The sequence below is a fragment of the Pieris napi genome, chromosome 12 (genome assembly GCF_905475465.1).
Source record: "Pieris napi chromosome 12, ilPieNapi1.2, whole genome shotgun sequence".
Lineage (NCBI taxonomy): Eukaryota > Metazoa > Arthropoda > Insecta > Lepidoptera > Pieridae > Pieris > Pieris napi.
The window spans coordinates 1,010,096-1,035,351 of record NC_062245.1 but is presented as its reverse complement, the minus strand read 5'-3'; the positions used below and the strand labels follow the sequence as shown (position 1 = coordinate 1,035,351).

General features: G+C 34.6%; 1 protein-coding gene across 6 annotated transcripts in view; it reads right to left on the bottom strand.

The window, feature by feature from the left end:
* Positions 1–217: 217 nt before the first annotated feature.
* LOC125054554 (tubulin polyglutamylase TTLL5) overlaps positions 218–25,256 on the bottom strand; it is a 29,487-nt gene continuing 4,448 nt past the window's right edge. For 3 of the 6 annotated variants that reach the window (XM_047656520.1, XM_047656526.1, XM_047656524.1), the window contains 15 exons: positions 15,784–16,364; positions 15,017–15,150; positions 14,384–14,601; positions 13,493–13,706; positions 11,716–11,972; positions 10,508–10,707; positions 9,790–9,862; positions 8,694–8,838; positions 7,574–7,772; positions 6,967–7,120; positions 6,166–6,312; positions 4,668–4,824; positions 2,034–2,200; positions 1,342–1,527; positions 218–748 (listed from right to left, as the gene is read on the bottom strand). In XM_047656520.1, the coding sequence (XP_047512476.1) occupies positions 586–748; positions 1,342–1,527; positions 2,034–2,200; positions 4,668–4,824; positions 6,166–6,312; positions 6,967–7,120; positions 7,574–7,772; positions 8,694–8,838; positions 9,790–9,862; positions 10,508–10,707; positions 11,716–11,972; positions 13,493–13,706; positions 14,384–14,601; positions 15,017–15,150; positions 15,784–16,364 (2,995 nt within the window). In that variant the 3' untranslated portion in view covers positions 218–585. The remainder of the gene's footprint in view (positions 749–1,341; positions 1,528–2,033; positions 2,201–4,667; positions 4,825–6,165; positions 6,313–6,966; positions 7,121–7,573; positions 7,773–8,693; positions 8,839–9,789; positions 9,863–10,507; positions 10,708–11,715; positions 11,973–13,492; positions 13,707–14,383; positions 14,602–15,016; positions 15,151–15,783; positions 16,365–25,256) is intronic. The other 3 variants (XM_047656522.1, XM_047656523.1, XM_047656521.1) reach the window with 3 other exon arrangements.

Sequence of the window (25,256 nt, the reverse complement as noted above, 5' to 3'; positions counted from 1 at the left end):
AATAAAACCTCTACTGTAATTACAGTAGGTTCGTAATGTTGTCGAAATCATTCGCGGTGATTTAGATCTATTTCTTCTATAATCGAATTGTCTATTGTTGACAGAAATTACTTAACAAAGGAAAGATAAATTTCTTAACCTAGATTTTAGTGTAAAAATATGATTTTCGAAGCATAGTGCAATTTTCTACTAGTTTTCTATATTTTTTTTACAAAAAGCGCATTAATGGAAAAATATATTTTATTATTACCTAAACCTAGTTGTAATCGGTGTACCCTCACATTGAACTAACTACAAATATGTTCTAGGAATAGATAAATTTGTAGGCACCGCAAGCGTGACGCAAGTAAACGATGTGAAATTATTGGAGTTAATTTAAAACGAAAATATAATAAATTGGAATACCCTCATTTATCTATTCCGTATTTTTAATCTATGGTAACATTAGTGCAGTATCTATTTCGATGTATTAGTAAGTACTTTTTGGTATTTGGTAACTAGTTAAACATTTTATTTCGTTCAATTTAAATAAAAAAAAATCTACTGAAACTTCGGTCTTATTAAATATTGTATTAAATAATATTGCTATGATCTCGCGTACTTAAGTGCCACTTTGAGCGGCTTCTCTTCCTTGAGCGACTCTTTAAGTACGATGTCCGAAGTGGTGTATGGGGGCGGAGGGGGGGACGAGTCCGACTCTTGAGCGACGCTGGACGACTCCGAACGACTCATCGAGTCCATGGTAGGTCTGAGAAGTAATTTATTTTATTGATTTTGTGTCAAAAGTTTGATTGTGTGATACTGTCGCTAGATGGCGTTGAAACAACTTATGAATTTGATTTTATAAGTTTTTTATGCCTCGGTGCTGTTTGATGATTTGCTATTTTAAAAGAGTACCGAGAGTTTTTTACTGTTTCTCTGTCTTCTTTGCCGATGAGTAGGGATTAAGATTTTTAATGAGGTGCAATAAGTGATACCTGTATCTTATATTCGATAAAAAACATATTTATTTTATTTATTCGGTGTATGATAATTGTTAGTTTTGTTGATTTCTTTTTTTTCTTTATACATGCATTAAATTATACGGTTACAAAACAATATATTTCAACTTTATAAAATGTCAAAAGTACAGTTAATTGTTTATAATATTGTTATATTATAAAATATAGAGTAATGAATCAGTATCAAAATATCAGAAAAGGTAGCAACAGAAAGTTTTACGGATTGATTTCTCAGTGTTAGTTTAATAACTTTAAACTTTAAATAATTAACCTGTTCCGGGTTTGAACAAGTTAAAAGTTTTCCTAAGATTTTCCAAAGAAATAAATAACATAACAATACCTGTATTTTCTACAATTGATAGGCGCGACCGCAGCCAAATGCTTCAACAATGTATGTTTGCTTGTATGCGCCAATCTCGCGGGTGGCGCGTCAACGCACAATGCACTTCTAGTATCACCCAAGAACGTCGCCACCCAATTATCCGATCGAAGGACCAAAAGTAATACGTCCTCTAAATCGGCCTCACTAGAAAAAATACAGAAAACTTAGAAAAACTGTATGAAAAATCGGAATTTTTTAAAACTTGTTAATTTTGTGGGCGTGATGTTGTTAAAAATTTAGTAGTGTTTGTTTACCAATTACTAAAAAAGAGTATTTAAGTATTCACGCGATACTTTTTTTTATCGTATCTATAAATGGAGAGTGGAGAGTGTGTCTCTCATCCCTGAGGTCGTAGGTTCGAACCCCAGCCCCCACCGATGTACTTTTCTATGACACTAACACTCACTAGTACAGTGAAGGAAGACATCGAGAGGAAATTGCCATGCATAACTCAACTAAACGGCGCCGTTTAACTAGTGGCCTGAAAGATGTTCTAGGCTAGGCTGTTAATTGAACGGCTAATTAAGCTAGTTGGATGCGACATATACACGGCTTATGTGAGGCACAGAAAAGGTGTTATGGAATTTAAAAAAAATTGGTAAATTTATGTATGGCACATTGAATAACCATGAACTATTTGAGAATCATACCTAGCGGCATACAAGAAGTGTGCGAAGTGTATATTCGACACGCATCCATCTCTGTCGTTGCTGTCTGTATATAAATCCGTCTCCCGATAGTACATGTACAGGAAATCGTTGAGCTGCTTCGCGATGATCGCACATCTGTCCTTGTCGCACATCTTCGCAGGGGGACCCTGACCATCGTCATGGATTACTATTTATTAAACTATCTTACTTAATACTATATGTGGGATACGTATCCTGAGATCAGTGGCGAATTTGCCAACAGGCTAAGTAGCTGTCTAAAGCTGGAAGATTTTTGAGGCGGCAAATTTGGGAAAATAATTTTTTTCGCTACTTTCGCAGAAGTCTGCAACCAATTGGTGGCAAAATATTTTTATTATTATTTTTTTTTATTAAAAGACAATTCACACCAATTGACCTAGTCCCATGCTACGCTGGTGAAGCTTGTGTTATGGGTACTTGGCAACGGATATACATACATATTATAGATAGATAGACATATAAATACATATTTAAACACCCAAGACCTAAGCACAACACCAAATGCTCATCACATCGATGTTCGTCTCAGCCGGGGATCGAACCCGGGACCCATGGATTCGCAGTCAGGGCTACTAACCACTAGACCAATGAGTCGTCAAAAAAATATTAAGTATAGTATTGCAGAAAATTTATTTCCCTCTTCCCTCTATCAAGCCATACATATCAGTTCTACTACCTACTAAAACCGCCACTGCCTGAGGTGTATTCAACCAAAAAAATATCTTCATAATTATTATTTAGTTCATTTTCTTAAACAATAGATGGCGCGATATGTTAAATAAAACGCGCTTGCATAATACGTTCCTTATACGTACATTTGTGAATTTTATTAAATAATAATTATAGCCCGAGCTGAACTGTAAATGCCCTTAAGGTCAACAGCAAACGCGACAAAATTATGATTCAATCAATACTGATCACCAATTTGTCATTGAGATAAAAATGAACAATGAAATCTCTGTCTGATGAAAGTATCTGTCTACCACAAGGAGAAATACTAGGAACTCACTTATCTAAAAAGAAAAACATTCGTGTAAACGGATATTAATGAGGAGGTAAGATAACGGTTCTACCGCTACTGGGAACTAATAATACAAAATCTAAGCTAGAAAAAAGTTTTAAACCAATATCAAATTAAAATCATGCATTTTTCGTGAAACCTAACACTATAAAAATATGTAAAATTTCTATACTCTGATTTTTCATTCCGTACAATTCTGACATTCCATAAGTGTTGCTACTAGTTCTCCACCGAAATATTTGAGGGCAGTAAAAAAAATGCTACGTATTTTTAATATTAACTTACTTAAGTGACCTAATACAAAAATAACAAATATTTCAATATCACAATAACAATATATCGTATTAACTTTAATTTATTCTTTAGCTGGTATCACTGCCTACTAATTCCAGGTTTAGTAAACCTTTAAAAAAACTTATCTTTACTTGTGCGTTTTTTACTGTTTGTGATGAAAAGGACGTAATTATCACTCGCCGTAAAACCACTTTTAATGTGGACTACCGCACTTAATAAAATGGATACATTCACTAACAAATAAAATGTATGTATAGACTCAGATGTTCAGACTCGTATTGAAATTGAAAAATGTGCCCGGCCAAAAGGTTTATCATTTCTGACATATAAAAAATGATAGCTGTCAGATTTCTTTGGAATTAAAATTAAAAATCAGAGTAAAATTAAAATCATGCATGTTTTTGTGCAACCAAATTAAATACTAAAAAATATGTAAAATTTCTAAGAACTGATCTACCATATTAATAAAATATAAATTATTATAGATTTGCAGTGCACTAGGTTAGAAAAGCATTCGTATTTATTCTTAAAAACGAAATCAATCTAATTGCAGACTTCAAGTAATTTTTCGTCTCTGTCTGTCAAGTATTGTTTACACGTGATGAAAAGAGAGATGACTATTTCAAACGCTGCAATTAGGTCAATTTCTGAATAGAGGAACAATAGTAAAGTCAAGCAGCGTATATCTCCCGGGTTCTATATGAAGAATACCAATCGTAATTTGTTACTTTTTAATTTAAATTTAAAAGTTAATTTAGTTAAATTAAAATTACATTCCTCTCGAAACCAAAATTTTTGAAGGAGCACATATTTTTTTCTTTAAATAAATAAATAATAGTATAATAATAATAGGATTTTTCTTCTTAATTATTCGTAGAAAAAACGATTGGTATTGAGACATAAATTGAGAAATGACAATTGTCACACTCGTGACACTTACCCATACATTGTCTATAAATAACATCAGAGTAGGTTTCCTAGAGAACGTTGAGTGTCACCGTAACGTCAAATAGCGGCCGTCATTGCGGTGATAAACGTTTTTCGCGTGTAGCGTGACTTGGACGATCGAAATCGTATGTTAAAAAGTAAAGACGGCTGTTATTAACAACCGTAAAATGACGGCCGTTAGTTAACGGCGCCGCTTTTCTAGGAAACCTAAGCTTAAGGCTGATGTACGTTCTTCAAAATTGTATGACATAGTCATAGTTTAGTCCTGCTTCGGGGTGTCACATTTAGAACCAGGGCGTGGTTAGTAAAGCGGCATGCGTATATATCGTCACCTTTACATTATAAGGCATTCGCAGAGAGGCCGAAGCTCTTCTGAGGAATCGGAGCACCAGGGCTGCGTGTTGCACCGCCATTTCGTTGCTCGGAGACGATATGCGCTTGAGCACGTGGGTCAGGTATAGGCCGAAAGCGCGGCGGCCTTCGCCCATACTGAAACATACAATATCACGTGAAATATGAAGAACATAGTGTTCAATCAACGTAGTAGAAAATATCGTGATAAACCGCTTTAGACCTAAACAGTAGATGGCTGACCTTCTGTGCCTGACACACGTCAGGTCAGTTTTTGAAGTTATGGCTGATTTACACAGGGTAAGTAGACAAGTCAGTCGCAGCGCCAATGTCGGCGCCGCGACTGACTTTAACTGTTTACAAGTAAGTAGTAGTGGTGCGTTTCTCACGATGAGCACACGTTTGTGAAGTCAGTGGGAAAAATGAATTCGCGAAAACAACTGAAACGACGATTTAATTATTTGTTGAAAAATTTATTTATTTATTTACAATAGCATTTTTTATAAAGCCGTCCAGTTCTTGAAACCTCGGGGTTTATTTGGCTGGCGCGGGGGTGCGCGGGTGGCGGGGGGGGGGGCAACTGACTTTAAAATATTCGTGTCCGAATATTCAAGTCAGCGCTGACTTCAAGCCACTGTACTGACTTCAAATCAGTTTACACAGGGTTTTTTTCGGGTCAGCACTGACTTGCCTCGAATTTGTAGTCAGTTACTGACCCTGTGTAAATCAGCTCTTATACTTCTTTTGGCGCGTTAGGGAAAAATGATGAGAGTAAATTTTAACGATGCGCGCGCACCGTCACAAAAAACCGACAAGTTAGCTATAGTCAACATTTTAGTTTTTTCTATTGTTAGTGTCATTTTTTCTACAAACGTAGACTAAACATTTTTGAAAAGATTCTTATCTTGTTACGCCAAAGTATAACTTCTAACGTTTCTTGTTATTATTTCTGTCACATGATCACTCTATCGAACGAATGGCCTGTCAGTTTATTAAATGTTACGAGCGCTACGGCAATATCTTTCAGGCCGCTTGTTAAACTGTTTAGTTAAGAGGCTAGGCTGTTGATTGAACGGCTAATTAAGCTAGCTGGCTGTGACATATATATAGTGTACTTTATTTAGGTTTTATAGCTTAAACCCTAATCCTTCCAACAATTCCTTATCGCTTATGCAAGCGTCTATTGTTCTCACTGTTCGCCAACTATAGGATAATAGCGTTATCCGGCTCGAAGGATCATTTTTTTATAGCAAGGCAGGATGCATATCTAATTATGTGATACCGCTGCCTGGACACTTTCAATGCTAGAGGCCTCACGATTGCGTTGCCGGAAAAATCATATGTTAAGGAGTTATAGTTAAGAATTGTTTAAAGTTCTTGATCTGAATAAATAGACGTGCGAACTGTATGACACTTTTAATTGAATTAAAAAAAAGTAGTGCACTGTATTTATTTTATAAAACTATGAAAAATACTCACGTCAACTTCATCCCGTCAGTGAGTTGGGTCTTGATGAGTTCTTTGGCTCTTTTGGCGTCCCTTGGAGGCGCGGTTGCCTCACCAGGGGAGTTTATTTGAACTGCCGGCGCCGCACCCGCGATGCATACAGCCTCGTAACGTTTTAATCTAAAAAATATTAGTTTTGGTTTACAAAGGTTTTACTATAAAAAAATTAGGTTATAACAATTTTATTCCATTGCAAAATCGTATTACAGCAGTGTAGTATAATTATGAACCTATGTTTGTACTTACAGCTTAAATTTGCATGCACGAATTATGTATATGTTAACGTAATATTGTAATCACCGTTAGATTGTAATCTATCTCGATTGTGAACCTCAGCATCATTATTATTCGGTAGATTGTAATCTATTGAAGTGATAATCATACAATCTACCCAATAATAATACGTTAAATTGTAAGCAGTTCGTTAAGGTTCACAATCTTTCGACAGTTTACAATCTCGCGAGATAGATTACAATCTAACGGTGATTACAATTTTATGGTGACATATACATAAGGTTTAATGTTCAATGTTCTATTGATCATTAAATTAAACGAATTATTTTCTATTCAACACATAACAATAGTAAAATATATTCTTACAATTCTCCGAGTAGTTCTACGAGGTGGACAAGTGCGACACACTGAGTTTTGACAGTCTCATTTTTTAATCTCAACCATAGAGTATGGATTTATAAAGTAAAATTATACATTTCGGTAACTTTTGTACGAGACCAATAAAAACCATAGACAACATATAATTGTAAAAATATCTACCTCTGCGGTGTGTCCGTAAGGCTAGTCGCAGCTTGCGCGTGCTGGAAATGCGGTAACACGTGGGAATGTACCAACAAGTTGTAATTGTGAACCACTGTATAGGGGATGTTATTATTTAGGGACGTAGAACAAATCGGGATACCGGTTACAGGATCTGGAACGACCAATGTATTTATCAAAAATGGTAACCATAGCAACGAACACGATACAATCTTTAGACTATGTTTTATAATATGGCTAAAAAGTTCGAAGACTGACACATAGATGGCGCTAATAGTATAAAATATGATTTTAAGTTTGACCTAACCTGCAAAAGAAGAAATATAAATTTGAAAACTATTGTATCAATAGATTGTGAGATATAGTATTTTGAGTGTACCTTTGTTTGTTTAAAATAATGGATAAAAAGAAATCTTATAATTGATATATACATAGTATAAAAATTTTGTTTTTCTAAACATAAAAATTAAAGAACCATTTCCTCTCTTTCTTTGTCACTATGAAGAAAAGAGAGATGAGTACTGAGAAATGTGAATGTAATTTTAGGAATCATTGCTTCACATTGAAAAATTGTGGTGGGTTATTTAAACCACAAATAAAACCTTACCCAAATACTGCGAATACTTCTGCCAAGAGTTCTGACTAGGGAATATTCTGACGAATCCCCCACGCCGGGCGTATTGGGCTCGAACAGCTCGTACTATGCGCAATTCTTCGCCCGTTAAGAGGTTAGCAATTCCTTTCTCCGCCTGGGTTTGAGGTTTTCCACGTACGAACACGTTTTCTGCTGAGTGGACACGGCGGCACTGTAAATAAACGACCTTACATTCCTGGTATATGGCAATTGACTATAATATTACGATAAATGTTTTATAATAATAATAATTTATTTATTGCAAGAATATTGTACAAAAATGTGTAAGGTACAATCGTAAGTTCGCATATTCTGCCACACACAATGGCGCGCAAATTTGTCTTTAAAGGTATTTTACATTATTAGTCATATGATTTGGTCAATTCTAATATAATTTGTATCGTACATATCATATCACACTTTATTGAATTTAAATTTATAGGCCGGCAACGCGCTCGCGAGCCCATTAGCATTGTAACGTAACACTTAACATTCGGTGAGCCTTCAGCACGTTTGCCCCCTGTTCTATATAAAAAAAAGCCTAGGATCCTCGAAAATAACTTTTCACGCTGCAAAATGTTTACTATAAGAAGTAAGACGTTTAATAAAAAGAGATCTTACTGAAACAAAAATGGGTGACCAGGCTTTAATGGATTTCCGTAAGTGCCACCCTTTATTATAAAAATAATTTCTACTACGTTTTTTTAACGAAAATAAATATTCAAAATATCGCAAATATATCATACTTTAAAATATTTTTAAAATACGATTGTATGTTTGAATAGATTTTTTAATACTATTTCTCTGAATTTGTGGGTGAATTTCAAAAGCTATTATAATCTACCATTACATATTTATTTAAACAAAAATTATTAAAAAAACCCTCACTATTCGCAAATAAGATACTACATGTAATGAGAAAATATTATATTTTAATAGTGACGTCTTGAAGAAGCTATGAAATAATTGAATGCTTCAAACATTTATGAATTTTGGCAATAAATTCATCATACTAACAACGGATTACAGACATTTTTCATAGTAAAATAAATATATCACATTTAAATATCGGTATTATATAAAAGCTACACACCGCTCCGATCCTCATCTTGAGGGAGTTGTTCTGCGGCGATTGCTCATGCCTGCTCATAGGCACTGCTGGTAATCCTACTAGAGTCAGTGTATCTGCCAATAGGGCAGATTTCACTCTGGCATCCAAGGGACTTTCGCAGGCCAAGCTGAAAAAACATTAATGGACTGTAATGCATGGCGTATACGAAGTCATGGTTTCTATACTCGTTGAAAGATTTTTGAGGAGGAAGTACGTTTTTGAAGTTATACTTCTTTAGGCGCGTCATGAAAAACTGATGAGAGTGAAATTTTACGATGCGCGCACCGTGACATAAAATTAACAGAATGAAGTTGCCCACGGAAGATGCTACGGCATTGGACATAATTTAAAACCAACATTCGAATAATAATAGAATTTATGTTACACTTAATGTAAGAGAATAATATTAAATATTTATTTAATTTTTCAAATGTAAACTGAACTTTATTGACTATAATGACTTATTTTCCAGTCTTTGATTATTTAATTGTAATTAATTATTTGCATGCAATCAAAATCTATTTTTAATAATGCCAAAGAAGTATAACTTCTTACGCGCGTACATAAGTACACGCACCTTTTTTTTTTAATACTTGGAGGTAGTCTCTTAGGGAGACTTGGAGCCGATTCCACACACGCAAGGTTTGCAAAAGTATCTAGTATGGCGAACTGTGGAAGATTTCCAGTGATTTAAGATGAAACCTGGAATTATTTCAGCTCGTGCGGTCATGATTATGATAATTAGGCAACATTGGATCGTTTAACAAAAAAAAAAAGGTGTGTGTACTTATGTACACGCGATAAAAGTTATACTTCTTTGGCGTAACAAGATAAAAATCTTTTCAAAAATTTTATTCTACGTTTGTAGAAAAAAGTTGACTATAGCTATCTTCAGGGTGTCGGTTTTTTGTGACGGTGTGCGCGCATCGTAATAATTTACTCTCATCATTTTTCCCTAACGCGCCAAAAGAAGTATAATTTCAACAAAGTGTATATTCTATATTAAATATTGATTTTTTAATATGCATAATTCTATTCTATTTACTTTCGTAGATTCAAAAGGAAAAACAAATCTTACCTCGGTGATAAATTAATTTCTAACAGCCATGGTTTAAGCATGTCATCTATTAAAATATCGTAGCCAAATAGTTCTGAAATAAATTATTAATTAATAATAACATTTTTTCACAATTCTGGATCTATCGCCAACATTTGACAGAAATGGTACGCTCTTTTCTTTTCCCTCAATCGCAAATAACTCTGGCAACTGGTTCCACAAAGAGGTAGAATATCAGTTGTCGAAGTACTTAACAATTTTTATGGGAAATTTAAATTAAGTCTCTTCTAGTCTAAGGAAAAAATATCAATCGCTATTTTTAAATAAGTGGAAAATCATTATTAAACTCGTAGCATATTTTTCTTAGTTTTCACTAACTTTCCGGCCCCATCTGGAAATCTAACCAACTTTAACAACTAGATTAGTAACAATAGGGTGGCAGGGCTGGCAAAATGCCACGGGCCCCCGACCCAAGAGGGCCCCTGCCCGAGAGATATTACGCTCTATGGATGAATGTGAAGTCTCCAATACGCATTGGGCTAGCGTGGGGCAACAGACCATTCCCTCTCGCCCAAGAGAGGAGGCCTATGGCCATTAGTGGGACATATAAACGTGTAATTGAGTACGCTGAAAATCTTGAAGTTAATTAAAATTAAACTGAGTAGGGACGATTTTTACTGATAGGGCCCCATCAAAAGAATTTGCCACGGGCCCCAGATAACATACATGAGTGACTTACCAAAACAATTAAAAAGATTAGGCACAAAAACTCTAGCGGCGGCAGTAATGGTCTGGGCTGAAGACAGAATGGATTTGACGACCAGATCTTCTATAGCGGCCATTAACGCAGCTGTGTTACGTCCTTGCTTACGTAAATGGCGCAAAAGGGCAGAAAGCGTCCATTTGTGGCCAATGTTACCTGCATTTGGATCGTCACATCTGAAATAACATTGTTTTATATATACAGTGCAATCTCTTTATAACGAATTTCAAGGGACCGAACATTTTTGTTCGTTATAGAGAGTTTTCGCTATAGGGATAGAAGAGACAACACACCAATTTAACCAATTATAATAGTTTATATATATATATATATATATATATATATAGGTTGGCCAAAAAGTCGTGGATCAAACGCAAATAGGGGATAGATGAGGTCATCAGCTGCAAAAAATTGTTCTAAGGGAGGTCTCTAAGCTCAACCCCTGCAGAGTTATAATTTATTTTTCGTTTTATAAGAAAAAATACTTTTTTTTACTAATTCTTATTAAATTTAGAAAATATCTACATCCTGTATCTTTTTCATAATATCCACTAGATTGGTACTGATGAGTTCTTGCGTTAGACATACTATTTATAGTTTTTGACCACCCTGTATATAATAGATAGGTGACAGTGGTGCGTTTAGTAACTGAGACCAAAATTTCCTACAGGCAAATAATCTAAGTATAATGGAACACGTGTTAATGCAATTAAAAATAACAGAGGCGAGATAGCTGTTTATGACCTCAGATGTCTTTCTTAGAAATTTCGGTACCTCAAAGGGTTACTTTTGTAATCTGATTATAAAAACAATTACACTTAAGTATGTTGTTGATGTCTAAATATGAAAATATTTCTTCGTAATAAAGAATTGCTATTTCGTTATAAAGAATGAATTATTGTTTATGTTTTGTGTTATACCAACAAAATATTTTACATGTTACATATTTTACGTTATCGAGAGTGTTTCGTTACAACTAAACACGCTATAAAGAGTTTACACTGTAAATCTAAATCTATCTAATATATATATATATTGCAGCGCCATCTGGCGGGCTGATTTGTCAATCTAAACCATCCAGGGCGCCACCTAAACGCATACAAATCCAGCTGTTAGAGGAGTTCAGTAACATACACACGTACAGTAGAATTATATATAAAGATATTAAACTAAAACAGACTTACTTGATATAATCCGTATGATATTTATTGATACTATAATTGCACAAATGCATGCATGGATTCCACAGATTCTTATTCGTCTTATCGTATTTCACAGTAGCGAATCGCACCAAGCCCTCTTCATACAGATATATTAACAATGGGTCTATGGACGTTACGCACACATACAGACGTAGGTCACATTTGTGTCCACCAATCAGAAGCGGTTTGTCCACGTACTTTGCTACTACCACGTTCTCGCCTTTTGGTATTTGTTCTGGCTAAAGATGGAAAAATTATATTACAACCCGAATGTTAGCGTTTTTACAGTCTGTGCAGAAAGGGAATGGGGAAATGCCAACAAATATAACTGTTATTTGTTACGCGCCATTTCATTTGTAAAAATTTAACCTTTATAAGTATCAAGATTGTAACTATAATTACATAACAAAAAATTTAAACTGCAGCGACTTTAATCGGCCTGAAGGTTCTTTCCACACAGAATCTGTACGAGCCAAGGCTATACTATTATTATTTTCTACTTAGTATTATTTTTTTTTTCTTTGTTACTGAGGCGCAATCTAGCTGCTGTGGTCTCTGGCAGAATGACCAGCGCTGTGGAACTTTCTGCTCCTCAGCATAATGCTGAGCCAGGGCCAATTACAACCACAGTACACACACATTGCACACTAGAAGCGAATCGAATGGCAAAAGGGAATTTTTAATTTTTATTTTTATTGTTTTTGATATGTCTTATTTTATTTTTGAAGTGAAACTTCTTTATCGGGGTTGGAAAAAAATTTAGTGTAACATTTTTTCTTTAAGTATTTTTATTTTGTGTGTTTATGTGTGTGTGTTTTCGTTTGTAATAAATGTTATGTCTATGTCAATACATTTTGCTCACTCAGGCTTTCTAAGTTTTATTAGCGTGGAGTTCCTAAACCCTCGGAGTTACGCCCCGAGAGTATAGCCAGACGTAGGCACTCTCTTCAATTTTATTTCCCTTATATTCTATTGTTGTACGCGACTGGATATATACGGTAAAAATAAAATCTATTATTTGAAGCACCCCGATGACCCAAGTATAGACTCCAATGACAATAATGGCTAGAAATATATCTACTCTTTTTTTGACAAGACATACAAAAGAAGATGTGATGTTCCAATGCTTAGCGGGTACAGTAGTAGTATTCCAATAGGTATATGGGTAAGATTTAGTGTAGTGGATTAGCGCTAAGTATGACTTTTGTTTGTCAAATTCAATATTTTTTGATAGTGATAACTCTCGACGCTGTGCAAAATATTATATATGTAATACAAATTTTGACATGCGGTAAGTCTAGTGAATTTTACCTTAAATCTAATTTCTAAAACTTTTTTAAAATTAAGGCAGATTAAAATATAAAAGTCAAAAACCATTTATTCATGTAGGTAACACAATGTACACTTATGAACTTCAAAAAAGAAATATACATTCAATGCTTCTAATTTTACATTTACTGCCAGTTCTCAAATCTGTCTATCTCAAAGGATACGTAGAACGGAACAGAAGAACTGGCAATAAACTCTCCGCCACCCTTTAATCGCCAAGTTTTTTGTTTTACACAACGTTTGTAAGGAGCTGCAAACATTCACCATGTTCCACACGACATCTTAATTAATAATAACAAAATAAATTAAAAACAAAGACTTGTCCCCTATCAGCAGGAGGCATGGTGAAATAGGAGCACGCACTTACATTCTCGTGGGAACAACACGCACGTATATTAAAATGTATTAAATTAAAGTTCAAAGATCTTACCGTATTAACTATATAAATTCCTCTCCCTCTACTAGAGGCTGCAGGTTTGACAATCCACGGACCCTTGGTCCTATAATGCGTGGTACACAGTTCTTTATACTCGGCCGGCATCAGGAATGTTGTGGGGATGAAATCAAAGTGTTTTAGGCCTCGGAAGTATTGCATTTTCTCTATGTTTTTGAACAATTTGTCTTTGCGTGTTAGTTCGTACGACCTAAGGGTAAATACATACATTAGTATCGGATTTTTGTGGGTAGACATCTTATAAAAATAAAAACAATTATAGAAAATAAATAACATTCAATTTTTTCAGACAATTATACCCATGTTGTCATTCGTATATATCTATATTAATTTAACTTTTCCTAATAATCTTTTGCTAAGCTGTCTCTTTTCGTCACAGCATAAACACAATTTGATAGAAAGAGACAAAAAGTACTTTTATTAAAAGATAATTGGGGTGTTAGGCAACCATTATTTAATATAAGTTTAATGAATTAATTTTCATATATCCATCAAACAAATTTAAAAATCTATATTGTTCATTTTCTCCTTTAATATATTCATACAAATAAATTCTGTTTTTAAATCATTTTATTTTTATTTCATTTGTTAACTCCACAATTTTTTGCAACTTTGTCACTCCAAGATAGTATGGGTCCATCGAAAATCACTTTAAGTAAGGCCCATTTTTAATTTAAGTGATTGTGTTTGTTTTTCTTTTATATTATATATGTGTGTGTGTGTGTGCTTTAATTAAATAAACGTTATTACTTCATTTCTTCTTTCAAATTTCAAAAATATTTTTTTAGGCTATTCATGAACCATAATAATCTATAAGATTTAGGGTCTACTTTAACGTTTATTAACTAAAAACAAATTAAATCTTACCTAGGAAAATGATTGACCCTCTGATACGCAGATAGTGACCTCAGCACATCAGGTTTAGGATGCAGTCCTGCCCAAAGCAGGTTAAACTCTTTGGCGTCAGGACAGGCTTCTTGAAGACCATGAGCTTGGAGTAACCGGTGCAGCAGTTTGGTCTCAGTATTAACTAATTTGTAGGTGATCTTAAGAATTCTGGCCGGCATATGACTACTTTCTAATACCTGAAATGGGATTATGATAATATTAGAGTTTATCATTTTACTTCTCTATATATATAAAATTCTCGTGTCACAAGGTTCGTTCCCATACTCCTCCGAATCGGCTCGACCGATTCTTATGAGATTTTGTATGCATAGGTGTTACGTATTTCATCATTTTTATTGATTTTTTTCCTTCGTAAATGTTTGAACCTTTTTGTATATATATTATATACATATTTCATCTTTGGCTATATTTTTTTTTATATATAATTTATAATAGGTGTAGGATTACGAAATAAATAAATGAAGCTTATAAGATAATACATACACACCTTAAACATTTGTGGGCGCATTTTATACACAAGTCTTTGTATTTACTCCGATTTTTTTTTTGTAAAAAAATTATATTAATTTAAAAAAATTACGACTAACATACCTTAATACTATCTACTTCTTTGACTAGCATTTGTTCCGAGTCGTCACTATCAATACTCGGTGATACAGTCCTTTGTATATTTTTCTTTTTTCCTTTGCCTTTGTTTTTCTTTCCCTTCTTTTCATCTTTGGCATCTGAAATTATTTAAACAGTTGCAGTTGAGGCAAATAGTCTCGGAAAGACTTTGAGCAAGATGAAATACGAGGCTCAATTAGGGATGCTTCATGATAATCGATGTTGCTATACGAAAAATACCGTAACATCGATGTGACTCGTAACTCACGGCTCACTCAACTTACGAAACAAATTATGTCTTCTATGAACGCATCCACAAATCAAGTTATTAAAATTCTGCACGCGTCTTCATTCAGTGCGCACCGGTCGTCCCTTCGATCATTCTTCGTAGTCTCACTTGCTCTTTCTTTCTCACTCTCTACTCATTATCAACAAAGAAATATATTAAAAGGTTCCTATTTATCAAAATTACTTTTTCTTCAGTCAGTTGATAAAAAATGTAATAATTTGTCCTGTTTAATAAATTTTGAACCATTTCACTGTATTTTATTTCTTTGTCAATTAGTAATGAACTGTTATCCAACATCGATGTTCGGTTTTCAATAAACATCGAACATCGATGTTGGGCTTTCGATTATGACATCGATGTCAATATCGATGTTTTTCTAATATCAACCATCTTACTCAATACCTCTGTTCGCCCTCTGTTCTATCTAAGGGTTATAGGAAATTAAGTCAAGAATTAAACTCACCTTTTGTTACTGGCGGAGGTTCTGGCGGTTTAATATTAGCTGTCGTATTTTCTATATTTAAATGTTTTTTTAGAGTTATCTTACTGAGATCATTAAGTACATCATCTATATCTCTCTTATGTTCGACTGCTTCATGCCCTTGCTCCTCTATAGACTCTGTTATTGGCATTTCCGCTTCACTAATATGTTTGACCACATACGCCTGACCCGTATACTTTGTGGTATTACCAAATGTCTCCATCACATCGTGCATTATTGTTTTTGGTCGGACGCTGAATGAATGCGGCTCGGCTACGAGTCTTTTCGCCATATTCTTCGCTTTGTTGAGGAGTATCGTTGTGCCTGTATTGTTTCCGACTGTTTTTGTTGTGGATTCCATGGAGGGTGTTCTGGAGGCGAGGACACATGATCGGAAGACCAGTACGGCCGCTTTGGATCCCACGGGACCGCCCGACACCCAGTCGGATAGGGATCCTTCTTTTTCTGTATCTTTGCCATTAGATGAATCGTCGTCATTGTTTCTCATGTCTGGATTTTCTTTTGAAGTAGACGGACTTGAGATTTCTGGTGATACATGTGGACTGGAATTATTGATATATTTGATTAGATATTGTAAAATTATTGATATTACAATTACTGTAAGTAAAATGTTGGTTGTTTGAAGCGCTAATGGTTCATAACAGTCCCATGCATGACTTGGTTTGTTTTTGCGCAGTATTTGTATAAACAAATGTTACAGCAATAGTGTCAGCATTGGCTAACCATAAAATCCCTGACTGAAATAAAATGATGGTGAAAGAGAAGGTAAAAAGCTCGGTAAAAGCCACTATTGTATTGTTTAAAGAGTAATGGTACGTGAAAAGGATTAAGAATTGAAATTGGTCAATTAGCTGTGATTAAAAGCAATTGCAGCGTGTTTATGTATCTGTCCGCTACCTTGACCGCATTGATCGACATTTGTCGAAGGAAATATATTGAAACCGTGCCACCAGCTGTTACATCAAATATTCAAGTTACACGTGTATGCCGTAATCATAATTCTAATAATTTATGTTATGGTGGTACAATCTAAAGTTCGCATATTCTGCCAAATATAATGGCGTGCAAATTTACCTTAAAAGGTAGAATTCTACAATCACATTATGAGTCATATCATTATAGTCAATTCTTATATTATTTTATCACTACATCATCACATTATTAAAATATATTATTACGTTATCACATTAATATTAATTATACTGTTTTACGCAAATAATTATTAATAGAATAATACATTTCCAAAAGTAGTACATTAAGTCGTTATTTAAAAACACTAGTAGGAAGATCTTTAAATGTTTTTGGTAAATTATAAACGTTGATGAAAAGCAGTTTTTCTGAATTCCAGAATGATTTTTGACTTAGTCAATTTCTCCCCATGTCTACTTCAACATTGGTCCATACCCATTGACTTAAAAATCTAGGATTTTACTAATAATTACGTGTAATATTTAGTTTTATTATTTTTTATAGAACAGGGTCAACGGGCAAAAGACTGTTGTTAAGTGCTACTCACACTGCCTGGCTTGCAAGTTTTTTTAGTTTGGTTCATTGGTCGTATATATCGTTTACCGGCAGTGTTTACTGGCGGCCGTATCTCTTACCATCAGGTTAGCCTCCGGCCCATTGCTCCTGTTCTATTAAAAACAGCCCGGCCAGTAGAAAGACAATTCTATAATATCCAATTTTTACCGAAATAGATTGCAGTAATCCACTCGCTAGCCGAAGTCGTTTTAAAGCGACACCAGCTGTTCATTGGAGACATATTTTTCTTATTAAGAATCCCGAAATTCGGATTACGACACACGAATATCCTTCCAGACTATTCGATGTCATAGACAAGTTTTTAAAGCTTTTGTTCCCATTAACTGAGAATCTAAGGCACCGAAGCATGTCGGAATAATCCATATATGTACAACAGATCAATTGTGTTTATATATGGCCATGGTCACCACATGCAGTTACAATGACACATTCTGTATGACCGCACTCCGTTGAATGAATTCAAAGTGGCCAAAATGTGGAGAAAAATATAAAAAGAAACTTCAAATTTTTTTATAGAACAGGAGGCAAATGGGCAGGAAGCTCACCTAAAGTTAAGTGAACCTTTTTTATTATGTTTAGCTGTGTTTATAGGTGACCCGACTCTGCGAAAATACCTGCTGAATAGACTTTTCTATGAAAATTAACACTTACTTGTAGATTGACAGTAAATATCGTAAAGAAAGCGGCATGTCTTAGACCAAAAAGACAAAAACAGAAGGCTGATGAAACACTTATTTTTAAAGAAAATTATAATAACAGAAACAGTTGCAATCAGAGGTCCAGGACCCATATAAGTATAAGTTAATAAACTGAATTAGGTTGCTAGCCCACTGAAGTATTTCCGAACCAATTCGACTAAGGGTCCTTCAAGAAAAGGGCGTACCACTTCTTAAAAGGCCGGCAACGCACTCGCGAGCCCTCTGGCATTGAGAATGTCCATGGGCGGTGGTATCACTTAACATCAGGTGAGCCTCCTGCCCGTTTGCCCCCCGTTCTATAAAAATAAAAAATCTTAAAAGCCGGCAAGACGAGCCCTCTAGCGGTATGTATCCATGGGCGGCGGTTTCATTTAACATCAGGTGAGCCTCCTGCCCGTTTGCCCCGTACAAAAAAAAAGTTAAAAGATTTTTTTTTATAAGTTTCAAATGACAATGATAAATGATTTAAATGACTGAATGACTGAATGAATGAGACTATGACATTATAGATTATTACCAGCTTCAATGGTTATATTTAACTGTGACGCTATAAGAAGAAACACTGCATGGGATAAATAAAAATAAACTCTTCGGGGTTTATTCCGGTTCAAAACGTGGATTTGGAAAAATTTGTTACCAAAGAAAAACTGAGACATTCACAACGGCCAAATTTACTATTTGTAAAACATTTTACGAAAGGCATATGAACTCAAACTTGGGTTTAAGCTTGTATTGACACCCCCCCCCCCCTACATGTACCATAAATAAAATTGCGTCCTCTAACAAATGTTCAGTAACATTTCAATGGACTAACTAGCGAATGTCCCGGCTGAATTCTATTGTATTAGGTTCTTAATAAAGACGTCATTGGCAGTTACGACTATCGCTTTTTACGACCAAATATGAGCAGTCCCTTCGATATTATATCGTTATAACAGATTTTGACTGTATATACACGGTGGCCAAAAAGTCGTGGATTAAACGCAAATAGGGGATAGCTGCATCAGCTGCAAAAAAAATTCTACGGGAGGTCTCTGAGCTCAACCCCTGCAGAGTTATAATTTATTTTACGTTTTTATAAGAAAATTAACTTTCTTTACTAATTCTTATTAAAATTCGAAAATATCTACATCCTGTATCTTTTTCATAATATCCACTAGATTGGTACTGATGAGTCCTTGCGTTAGACATACTATTTGTAGTTGTTTATTGAGTGTATAATCAGGGCCTGATTAACCCTTAGGCTAATTAGGCTGCAGCCTAGGGCGCGACGATCTAGGGGGGCGCGGGCGCACTGAAATCGTGTCTTCGCTAGCATCATCTCCTGCATATTTCAACTAGACCGAGACAAAACACTAAATAAACTGTGAACTGGATCTACAAGCAGATGGCAAATTTTTGTATCGATGGTACTAAAAATTTGTCATAAACTCGAAAAAAAATCAAAGTAAAGAGATCAAAATATGTTGTGCCTTTGGAACTCTGTGCTCGTAAAGTTTCAAATCGTTAGTACACAGCTACAAGCAAGTTCTGATGATTTATCAGACGTTGTTACACTTTATGAGACATTGCTTATCTTAATACGTTGCGTGACGATAAGAGTTTAAAAATTTTGAATCAGAGGCAATCAAGAGATGCGAAGTGACCACATACAAAAATCATAATAAAGTATACACAACGTTTGGTTTCTTATGGTAACTGTATGAAGTAGACAACAGAGGATTTATTAGAAGTAAAGCAAAGGACTTTAAACAACTAACTAAATGATTTAGGAGAAACATTTGCAGAAGAATGCGTCCATTTGGCACAGTTTTTAAAATCTGACACCAAGGCCTATACTTCTGCCAGAACCCCAAAGGGTCTGTTGCAGTTAATAAAAAGTTTTAATAAACTCAAACTCAAAATATCTTTATTCAAGTGGGTAACCAAGTACACTTTTGAATCGTCAAGTTAAATTAATCGTAAATTTACATTTACTACCAGTTCGCAAGTCAAGGGCGTAGAGCGGGTAAGAAGAACTGGCAAGAAACTTTCCGCCACTCTTTTTAATCGCCAGGTATTGTCATACAAATTGTTTGAACTGGAGCAATTCAATCCCAAGGATTAGGATCATTTAAGTAGTCCTCAAATTTATAAAAAGCTTTGTTGATTAGTTTCCGTTTAACGAGGGCTTTGAATTTATTTAGTGATAATACTCTAATTTCGCTTGGGAGTTTGTTGTAAAAACGAATACAATGTCCATATAAGGAGTGGTTTATCTTTTGGAGCCTGGTTGGTCGTACACTCAAATTAGTTCTATTTCGCGTATTATACTGGTGAAAGCCACCATTTGTTTTAAAATCGTTTATATTTTTTTTGGACATACAACAAGGCTTCAAGAATATATTGACTATATTCCTTAAACTTATTCCGTACCGTAATATTTCAGATATGCTCCCGATGTGGATAAATATTAAGATTTTTTTGACAATGAGTGACCAACTGCAGCGGCGAAAGGTCTTTTTCAGCACTTAAAAGAGTAAAAAGTTACTTGCGCTCCACACTCCGCCGTCGGAAAAGTGACTTTTTACAAGCTATTAAATTTGGAAAAATTGTGGAAAATTTTGATAACGCGAAAGCGAGAAAAATGCCTTTTGTATAAGCAAATAATAATTTAGTACTTAATTTTTTTAACAGTTGACAAAATGTTTCACTTATTTGATACCTCTCGTCTTTTTTAAAGACAACAACAGAAGTGTAAATATTTTAAAAATAACTTAAAGTCGAAGCAACATCACACACTAGATGACCACCAACCTAGACGTCTATGGTTAATAGCCACAACAACTAAGATGTCCATAGAAACTAAGCCAATAGGAGTAATGTGGCCAAATACGACATTGATTTGGTTTCCAACTTGGAAGCCTGTCATGATTTTGGTCGTATAATTTGTGAGGCCTTTATGTACGGTCAGCTAAAAATGTTTACAAGTCGTGCAAATGATAGGACAGCATTTGTTTTGCTTGCAGATCTGTAAATTTTTATAGATAGTATGAACCATGCTAAAATTTTCACACAAGTACATAGTAAACAAAGTCAAAACTAATATAAGTACTACTTTTTAGACCGGCCATAATACACCTGTCACCCGGCGGGGGCGCATCCTGATAAAATAGCCTAGGGCGGTCAGAACTCTTAATCAGTCTCTGAGTGTATTGAAGATAATATTAAGTTATACGATATAAAAATTTCTCAAATCATAACTTTTTGTTTACTTCGGACCCCACTGTGAAAAAAAAAATACTCTACCGAAAAGTGACCCTGTATAACAAGTTTTGGCAAATTAAATAGGGATTCTGAAAAGGTATAACACATGGCCATGAGTAATACCTTTGAGTTTAGGGACCTCCCGTAGAACAATTTTTGCAGCTGATGACCTCATCTATCCCCTAGTTGCGTTTCATCCACGACTTTTTGATCACCCTGTATATATACATTTACAATTTAAGGGCATAAATTATGCTAAATATAGAATAATCACATGGGGCAAACGTGCTTGTGATTCACATATTTCGGAATCCATTCGCACTGTACAAACCAATGCGTAATCTGAACGGAGGCGAGTAAGTCTTAAATAGAAATGGGTTACCATGATAAAGGAAACGTCTGGTCGGTTCAAAATAAATCTAAATACACACTGCATTTAGCACGCGTCGAGTTATCGCTGAATTACCATGCCCAATCAGCTTTATGCTCTCTGAGGATTTTTTTTATATTTTTTATATTTTTTTTTTTTTGATTGGACAATTCACACCGATTGACCTAGTCCCATGCTAAGCTAGTGAAGCTTGTGTTATGGGTACTAGTCAACGGATATACATACATATTATGGATAGAAACACATATAAATACATATTTAAACACCCAAGACCTAAGCACAACACCAAATGCTCATCACATCGATGTTTGTCTCAGCCGGGGATCGAACCCGGGACCCATGGATTCGCAGTCAGGGGTACTAACCACTAGACCAATGAGCCGTCAATTCCCACGTCCCTGCTTGCGTGATAATCTAAATTTGCTTTGCTGGCAGGACAGCAATAGTTTTGGATTAAAAGGCACAGTACTTGAGTGTAAATGTATCAAAATTCAAAATCATTTATTCATATAGGTGTACAATGTACACTTATGAACGTCAAAAAAAATATATATGAAATGCTTCTAATTTTACTGCCAGTTCTCATATCAAGGGCGTTGAACGGAAGAGAAGAACTGGCAATAAACTCTCCGCCCCTCTTTTTAAGTTTTTTGTTTTACACAACGTTTGTAAGGAGCTGCAACCATTACACCATGTTCCACATGACATCTTAAGTAATTAATAATAATAAAATAAATTAAAAACAAAGATTTGTCCTCTATCAGCAGGAGGCATGGTGAAATAGGAGCACGCACTGCTTATCTGGTCCTAGCTTTGTGGTACTAACTCTCAAACTACATGTATGAATTTTGTTGCATAGCCAAGAGCAGAATGGCTACCTAAGGAGTGTTCACTACAAAACATACTACACCGGAAGAATTACTCCATAAGTATTATTATTGTTTTAAGCAATTTCGATTACGTATTCGACAACCGTAAATCTAAATTTGGTCGAGTGAGAGGATGTCGTGAGCATACATTCATTCGGCGATAGTTCCTAGAATTGTATGGGTAAGAATGATTGTACACTGTGCTGTACTTATGTAGTTAAAAATATTAGTCGGTACCAGTTTTTGTTAAATTAAAAAACAGCGTTGGCTTCGCTTCAGTGAGCGACTCTCGTCCCCGGCTGTGTCCCAATGGATTTTCTTTCTATGCTCATTTAACATTCGCCCTCATGTTAAAAGAAAATATCGTAAGGAAACCGGCTTGTCTTAGACCCAAAAAGTCGACGTGGCAGGCTGATACTTGCCTATTAGATTGACAAATGATCATAAGCAGATACAGAAAAGGTTGCGCTACTGATTTTTTGATTTTAAAATCCACTGGACCTAGTTGAAATTATTTGTTAAATTTATAAACAAAATACATATTAATGTCTGTGCGATTATTTTTAATAAATGGATTGTTGACATATATATAAATATATAAAAATAAAAATCTAATATATAAAATTCTCGTGTCACATTGTTCGTTGCTATACCTACTCCTCCGAAACGGCTCGACCGATTCTTATGATTTTTTTATGCATATTCAGTACGTCTGAGAATCGGCTACTATCTATCTTTCAAACCCCAAAGAGATAAGGGGTGTCCAGTGTCCACTCCAAAAAAAATTTTTTTATTTTTTAGACAAAATTTTTTGTTATATTTTTTTTATGATACAGCATACAAAAATACATACAACCTTTAATTTACATCTACCCTCTACGATCAACCCCTATTTTTTAATTGTTAGTTAAGAACTTGAACACCGAGGTTTATATAGAGAAAAATCACAGAAAAACCTAAAAAGTATTCATTCCGGAAAACCGAACAGTCTCTGGGGTAGAACAGCAAAATTTCCATGTTGGCATGAAATAAAAAGGTAGGCTAGGCATTAAAGAGAAACAAAGTTCGCGGGGGCAGCTACTATATAAACTTTTACTATCAAAATTATTATTACGTAAGTGTACAGGCATCTTTCGTCGAATCATCAACCCGATTTTGGCGCGTGGCTATCTATATTTTCGTGTATTACTCACCGCAGTCACGACACGAGAACTTACACTTAGAAACTTTTAACTATAACTACTTGGAATGATAAATTAACTTCGAATAACTTTGTAAAAGTACTTTACTCAAACGATAGTTTATATTAATAGCCCTATAATCTAGCTAACGAGTAAGCTTATGTATTTTAATACTACTAGACTATCTAAAGTTAGTAATTCTTTTTTGGGAAAAGGGATACTCTTCTTTAATAAAATCCCAGAGGCTCTTTTATCTCTGCCTGTTAATAAATTTAAGAAATGTATTAAAGAAAAGCTGTGTAAAAAGGCTTACTATAAAGTTAACGATTATCTAGTTGATAAAAGGGCCTGGGACTAGTGCTAGACAGGCTACTTCTAATTAATTTGCGATATTTGTTTTAAAATAAGTGTTGTTTGATGATTTGCTATTTTAAAAGAGTACCGAGAGTTACTCCGGCCTTTTCTCTCGGCCTACACCCTCTGTCTTGCCGATGAGTAGAGATGCCTACAAATTCAAATTTAATGACGTGGAATAAGTGATACCTGTATCTTATGTACCATAATAAACATGTTTATTTTTTTTAGTTTATATGTAAGTTTTTGATCTTTTAAATTATTATTTTGTGTAAATAGACCAGTTCTTGGAGAAATATTTATGTTTTCTTCATTCTATGTTGCAAGATTAAGTTTTAAATTAATATAATACGTACTTTATGCGGAATTAATTTATTAGTTACCAATACCGTCGCCACCTCGGCTAAATTATATCGCAAACTCAAATAATATAGTCGATGTGAGCTAAAGTGCGCGCTAATAAAATTTTGCAAGAATCGCTTGTATATATTATAAAAGGTGATTTAACAAAATTAAATCGACTTCAATTACAAGCCTACATCACAAACATTTCTGAACCGTATTTAAGCATTATCAAATTTCCGATAAATAAATACAAATCTAAATATACAATTAAAATAATATCACATAGATTGACCTTTATTAATGTTTTTTTGTAAAGTGTTCTAGTAATGTATGCCACCACTATGTGGAAACAGCTGCCAACTGAAGTATTTCAGAACCAATTCCACTTAGGGTCCTTCAAGAAAAGAGTGTACCGATTCTTAAAAGGCCAGCAACGCACTTGCGTGAGTATCCATGGGCAGCGGGTATCATTTAACATCAGATGAGCCTACCCATTTGTCTCCTATTACATAAAAAAAAACTAATATATATTAAGTAGAATTGTGTACCCATTAAATTGCCCAATAATGTAGATTGATTATATCGTATAGTTCCGGGTACATTACGATCTTAACATCGCAACTTTACGCACTTAAAATCCAATTTTACTGTAAATCAGACCATAAGGTGAAAGTACAATTTAAGACGGCGGATAGCTGTAAAACTTGAATTTAAATATCGCTTTAAATTGCCCAAGATTTTAAATTTTAATTTAAAAATCGTGATAGAGTTTCAATGTTTATGTGACAAAATATTGGTTGACAAC